At 36.2% G+C, this 6,000-nt stretch overlaps 1 protein-coding gene across 1 annotated transcript; it reads left to right on the top strand.

The window, feature by feature from the left end:
• The first annotated feature begins 2,695 nt into the window (after positions 1 to 2,695).
• Positions 2,696 to 4,187, top strand: LOC125202659. Its single transcript, XM_048101104.1, has 2 exons — positions 2,696 to 3,283; positions 3,904 to 4,187. Coding segments are annotated over exons 1-2 (561 nt in total). The 5' UTR covers positions 2,696 to 2,723; the 3' UTR covers positions 3,905 to 4,187.
• The last annotated feature ends 1,813 nt before the right edge of the window (positions 4,188 to 6,000 follow it).

Here is a 6,000-nt window from a genome sequence, read left to right as displayed (position 1 = left end):
ATGACCCGAAGGTCCATTGTCTTTATATATATGACCCACAGGTCCCATTGCCTTTGTACATATATATATGACCCGAAGGTCTATTGTCATTATATATATGACCCGTAGGTCTTATTGCTATTGTATATATGACCCGTGGTCCATTTTCATTGATATCTGACATAGAGCAAGAATGTCACAGATACTCTTTAAGTGTATAAACATGCTCATTGCATCAATTACATATTTCTATCATATTCCGTCAAATAATTCTTTTACAATATATAAAAAATATTAATTGCACTAAGCATATATTTATATCATCACCATCAAACACATATTTCGTATTAGAATCACGTCATATAATCTCATTATTCAATTTACTTAAACACATAGCAAATAATCACATGACGCAAGTAAAATTAATAGTGAGATTTATATCCACCTTATTTATGATAAATGTTTAACTGTACACAAGTTCCTGCTCCCTGATTTATAACTCCGATTCTCAAAAATATCTTCAAAAAAAAAAAATTCCACTCCAACAATTTATTTTCTTTCTTGGAGAAATTCGTATCAACCCCTCTCTTTCAGTCCGTATTTGACGACAACTTCCTTCTCCTTCTTATTTACACCAAATACAATACTATATATCCAAATGGAATTTTTGACAATGTCATAATACAAATGCATGTTTAATTCTATTAGCAAGACACGTATACACTTGTTGTTCTCCTTACACTTCCGCACTGCACTACTTTATATTTGTCCACCTATTTTATCATTAAAATATGCATAATTAAATTCTATTTTAAGCAAAATATATCCAGTATTACTCATTTATATAAATATTTAAAATCACAAATCGACTCAATTTTCTTTTCCTTGTAAACATAGTGATAGCCCACAATGCATGGTAATTGGTAAATATTCCCAAGCTTACATGTATATATATAATACGCGTGTTTATATAGGAGAGATGTTGTATATACATTACTCTTTAATTATATTGTTATCTAAGTATATCAAGTATTCTATTGTACTTATAATACAGCTAGTATAATATGGAAATTTATAAATTTCAGCACATTTTGGTTAGGGATGTTACACACTATATTCCCACTACATACTAAGTACTCCATATATTAGTATATGATTATTTTCTACTCCATAAAATGTCGATTCTATATTTTTATTTTATCTTCGTTCCTATGTTGCTTTTATAGTTTAATCAAAATTTTTTTTCTCACCATAGGATTAGAATAACTAGAAACCAGGTTTACATATATTCGTAAATTAAATTTTTGTTTTATACGTAGAAAAATTTATCCATAAGCAATCTATTTTAAGTTATGATTGTTATTTTTTGCAAAGAGAAGACGATATATAATGGTATAAAATCTGTGTTCCCATATACTCCCACCCTAACCCCAATTTTACTCCTTCACGCCGCCAATCAAGAAGATATCCCATCCCACCACACTTTAACCGCGTGTTCGATCATAGGCACAAATCATTGGAAACTTAAGGGACCCACATTTGCATTTATTCGCGACTATGATTTTTAATTTTATAAAGAATTTATCATTGACAATGTTAAAATAACGACTCAAATTGTTCATTGGTCTAAGAGCTCAAGGATCCACAGTCAAAATGCAGCCAGTTGAACATAAACATTGTCTTCTTGCTATAAACAACAATAACTACTTACAGCCTTACTGTATTTTTCATTTCTTTGTGCCACTCTTTCAGCTCTCACAGCAAAAATTATCATTTACATTTAATTTTAATAATTTTATGAGTATTGAACTAGTTTTTGACTACAACGTTTTTAATTTGTTTGTATGATTTATACTTTTTTTCATCTATTAAAAATTGAGATTTTGAAAACATTAAAGATTTTAATATCGGGTAAATTGCCTAAAAAGTCACAAAATTTAGGGAAAGTTTGGTTTTTCCCACAAACTATAAAAGTTGTGCTTAAAGTCACGAACTTTATCGGATCGTGCAAATTTCTCAAACTACCCGACCTGACAACATATTTCCGTTAAAAACTTATCCCTACGCGGCATGCCGGAGGCGTGACTTAGACAAAATTTCTGAACTAATATAACCTCTTTTTGGCTGATTTTGAAAGCGCAATCTCAATTCAATCGACGGAAAACGTAATTGACAAGAGTGAAATCGTCGACAAATGATTTAGGGATGAAATTGACAATGTGTAAATAAGATTCAATAAAAAAAAGCATAAAATGGCGTCGTTTTGTGCCCAGTCAGAAATTTTGCCAAGTCACGCCTCCGGCATGCCACGTGGGATAAGTTTTTAACGGAAATATGTCGTCAGGTCGAGTAGTTTGGAAAATTTGCACGATTAGATAAAGTTCGTGTCTTTAAGCGCAACTTTTATAGTTTGCGGGAAAAACTAAACTTTCCCGAAAATTTATGACTTTTTAGGCAATTTGCCCTTTTAATATCCAGCTAAACTAGTTTCGATAGCAAAAATAAAAACTAATTTCGGAGGTTAAAATGAGAATTCAGCCCCCCTAGTCAATAAAATAATGCATTTCGAAGCACTTCATTTTCAGTGATGATCACCCCCTCACATCAGTGACTTCACATCTGTGTCAACACGTGTTTCCAATTTTCTTCTCTCACTAGTCTCTATAAATACCGTACTTTTTTCGAACACTTATCAAAACATTCTTCAAAACCAAAATCAAATCGAAAAAGGCCCGTGATCCAAGATGCTCGTATCCGTTGTAGCAGTCTTCTCCGCATTCCTGGCGCTCGTACTACTTGCATCGCTCGTACTATTCCAAATAGTACGAGTGTGCGTTTGGCGTCGTCGTCGTTTTTGCTCAACGAGCAACGACGACGACGAAGTCGAACGAGGGCGGGAGTTACGTCAAGACGGCATCGCAAGGCGCCACCATGTGGCCGAGGCGTTGCGGAATCCGAATTACTATCTGTTCCGGCGCGGCGCGGCGCCGTTCAGCTGGGCGGAGAGAGGGTCGCCGCGGATCGCGTTCGCGGCGGCGGTGCAGTCGTCGCCGTCGGTGAAATCGCTGCTCGCCTCGTGTGAGGAAATCCGATTGAATCTGTCGGCGGTGGAGATGATTAGGGCGGGGCTGCCGCTGCCGCTGCCGAGGCCGAATTTGGGGAATTCGTCGTTCCCGCAGGAGGCGTATTTCGAGGTGACGGTGGTGGCGTGCGGCGGCGGGGGGAGTGAGGGGAGGAGGGAGAGGAGAGCGAGATCGGAGGGGGATGATCGGCTTCAATTCCACCAGCGCTCTCTTTCTAGATGGTAATTAAATCTCTTTCTCTAGATGAATTTTGTTTTTTCACAACAATATGATGCATGCCTTTGAAAATGATAAAGAGAAACTAAAAAAAAATAGTGGTTACATTAAGTTTGAAGATGAAAAAAACAGTTTTTCTCTCATTGTTAAGAAGATATTGGGAATCTTCAAAACAATGTTTTGTTATAAATGTAATTTTTTTCCTTTTTTTGGTTTTCATATTTAGCAAAAATACATCACTTTTTAGAGGCAAAGGTTAGTTGAAATAATTTTAAAATACATGGTTCTTTTTTATCATTATAAATTTACCTTATTTCTCAAAAAAAAAAAAAAAATACTCCACCTGTTTCAATAGATAACTCTTTTTCTCCCTCGTCTAGAAAAAAATTATTGTGTCGAATTAGTCTTTTTTGAAAAGTTTGTCCCCCAAAAAAGTGAATATAATTGATACTACGAAAACAGACAATGAACACGTCTCTAAGTCAACATATTTTCTTTTATTTTTTTTGACTTCCTTTTGATATTGATCAAAATTCCCTTGCTCTCTCGTCTCTCTTAGGAAAAATAAAAAATTCTCTCTAATCTCCGTGTTTCGATTCATATTAATTCTCAATTTTTATCACAGACGAAGACGAAGACTATGATTGCAAAGAAGAAGAAGAAAAATAGTTTGAATTCGATTTTGCTACTACTGAAATTGGGAGGCACAAATTCTCCGTACGTCTAATTGTAATCTCACACAAAACTCATATATTAGCTTTAAGAATTTGTTGAATAAAATGTACTGTGTGATGTAGTTGGGTTGGGATATGGAGATGTAATGGAGGGTGATGAATTGAATTGTTGAGTCATTTCGTATGTAAAAATGATAGACAAACAATTGTTGAATATTGATAATGAGTTTGAACATTTATTGTTGAACAATGGAATCAATTGTATATTCATTCATCCTTTTAAAATTCAGAATGGTGTGATCTGAGCTTGTGAGAAATTACATTGAAAATTCTTGCAACTCACCTGTTTGATAAAATGCTAAGTAAAGCTTGCACTAGTTCGTTTAACATTCACTTATTCTTTGTAATGCTATGTTTACTGCCTAGTTAAGAAACTAAACTTTATTCAAAATGGAAAAAAAAATACAAAATTTAAAATGAGGATGCCCAAAATTACGTTAGGATTCAAGGACTTTAAAGAATAGAAACTTTAGCAGCAAACTATCAACCATCAAGTTCCACCTCGACTCATTATTTAATCGTCCCATCATCTATCACAACAAACCTAATATTAATTGATATCACTCGAATGATCAATCGAAAATTTCATTATGAGGAGAAATGTGGACACTAGATTTTAATCCGCGACCTAAGATACAAAATAAGTAAGTCTCTTCTTTTTTGTCTCCCAATTTTACTAGAACCTATGATTTAATGCGCGAGTACTATGCAACTTCTCACACCTTCAATACATCAAACGAGATCGTATTAGCAAACAATCATATTGTTTGTAAATAATATCCCACGATTTGATAGTACTACTACATTTGAGGACATGTGTATGAAACACAGTCACAGATGCTTACTCCAACTGGATTATAAAATTGTTTTCCTTGAATAAAATAATGGATGGCGGAAAGGTGTGAATTGAAATGACCAGTATCGAAATGGATGGCGGATAGTCAATTCAAAAAAGACTGTTCCTTAAGTAATAGTACTAAGATTAGAAAAACAACATGATTATTCCCTCTGTTTTTACGTGATATGGCGGATAGTCAATTCAAAAAAGACTGTTCCTTTTAAGATTAGAAACACAATATGATTATTCCCTCTGTTTTTACGTGATAAGAACTGAAAAAGAAAATAAGTTCCTCCGCAACGCTATCTCTTATCCGTCTCTTAACCGTCTCATTTCTTCACTATTTATGGGCCCCACTGTACTTTTCAGCTCATCTCTTAACTAAGAGACAGCACCGGCAACCCTCCATCTTAACCATCTCTTACCTATTCATTCAATTTCATTTTTTATTTTTAATTCCAACAAATTCAATTAATAAAAACACACTTCATTAAAATAAAATAAATATTACAACTTAAAAGCCTAAAAAATAGAAAAAAATACATAATTTAAAATCCTAAAAAATAAAAAAAAAATACATAATTTAAAATCCTAAAAAATAAAAAAACTACTCCGCCGGCGAATCATCATCCCCCGAAGTCGGCGGTACAACTATACCAAGTTGAGCTCTCATATACTCAATTCCGGCCATATGGGCTGCAACTTGGCCAGGATTCATTTTTGAGAGGTCCGTCATCGTGGCGACTAGGTACATGGACATTAGGGTGTACGAGCCCGTGCCCGTGCCCGAGCCCTCGCCCGCCTGGCTTAGTCCGCCGCGGCCCATCCCTCTCGCTCTCGCTCTCCCCCGGCTCTAGCCGCCTTCGCCGCCTTGGTCCCTTGCGGCGACGTCGTGCACCGGAAGAAGACCCCCTACATCATCGGTTGGCGTGCCCTCACGTGAGGTGTTGTCTTCGCCGCCATCACTAGACGAGTAGTGGCCACGCGCCGTGCGCTTCGTGCGTTTCGAGCCCGACTCGACACCGCCAGCCCACCTGTCAAGGTGGTGGACTTGCGACCAAACATCGACAAGCTTGAAATCTTTGCCGACGTCGTCTTTGAAGACCCGCAACGCCGCTCTCAGAATGTCGGCTCCACTGGCTCCGCTCTA

Source organism: Salvia hispanica, chromosome 1, assembly GCF_023119035.1.
Source record: "Salvia hispanica cultivar TCC Black 2014 chromosome 1, UniMelb_Shisp_WGS_1.0, whole genome shotgun sequence".
Classification (NCBI taxonomy): Eukaryota; Viridiplantae; Streptophyta; class Magnoliopsida; order Lamiales; family Lamiaceae; genus Salvia; species Salvia hispanica.
The sequence above is the reverse complement of the archived record's forward strand: the minus strand, read 5'-3'. Positions and strand labels throughout refer to the sequence as shown.

Coding starts and splice junctions, on each gene's coding strand:
- LOC125202659 (XM_048101104.1), top strand. CDS start 2,724: ATGCTCGTATCCGTTGTAGCAGTCTTCTCCGCATTCCTGGCGCTCGTA.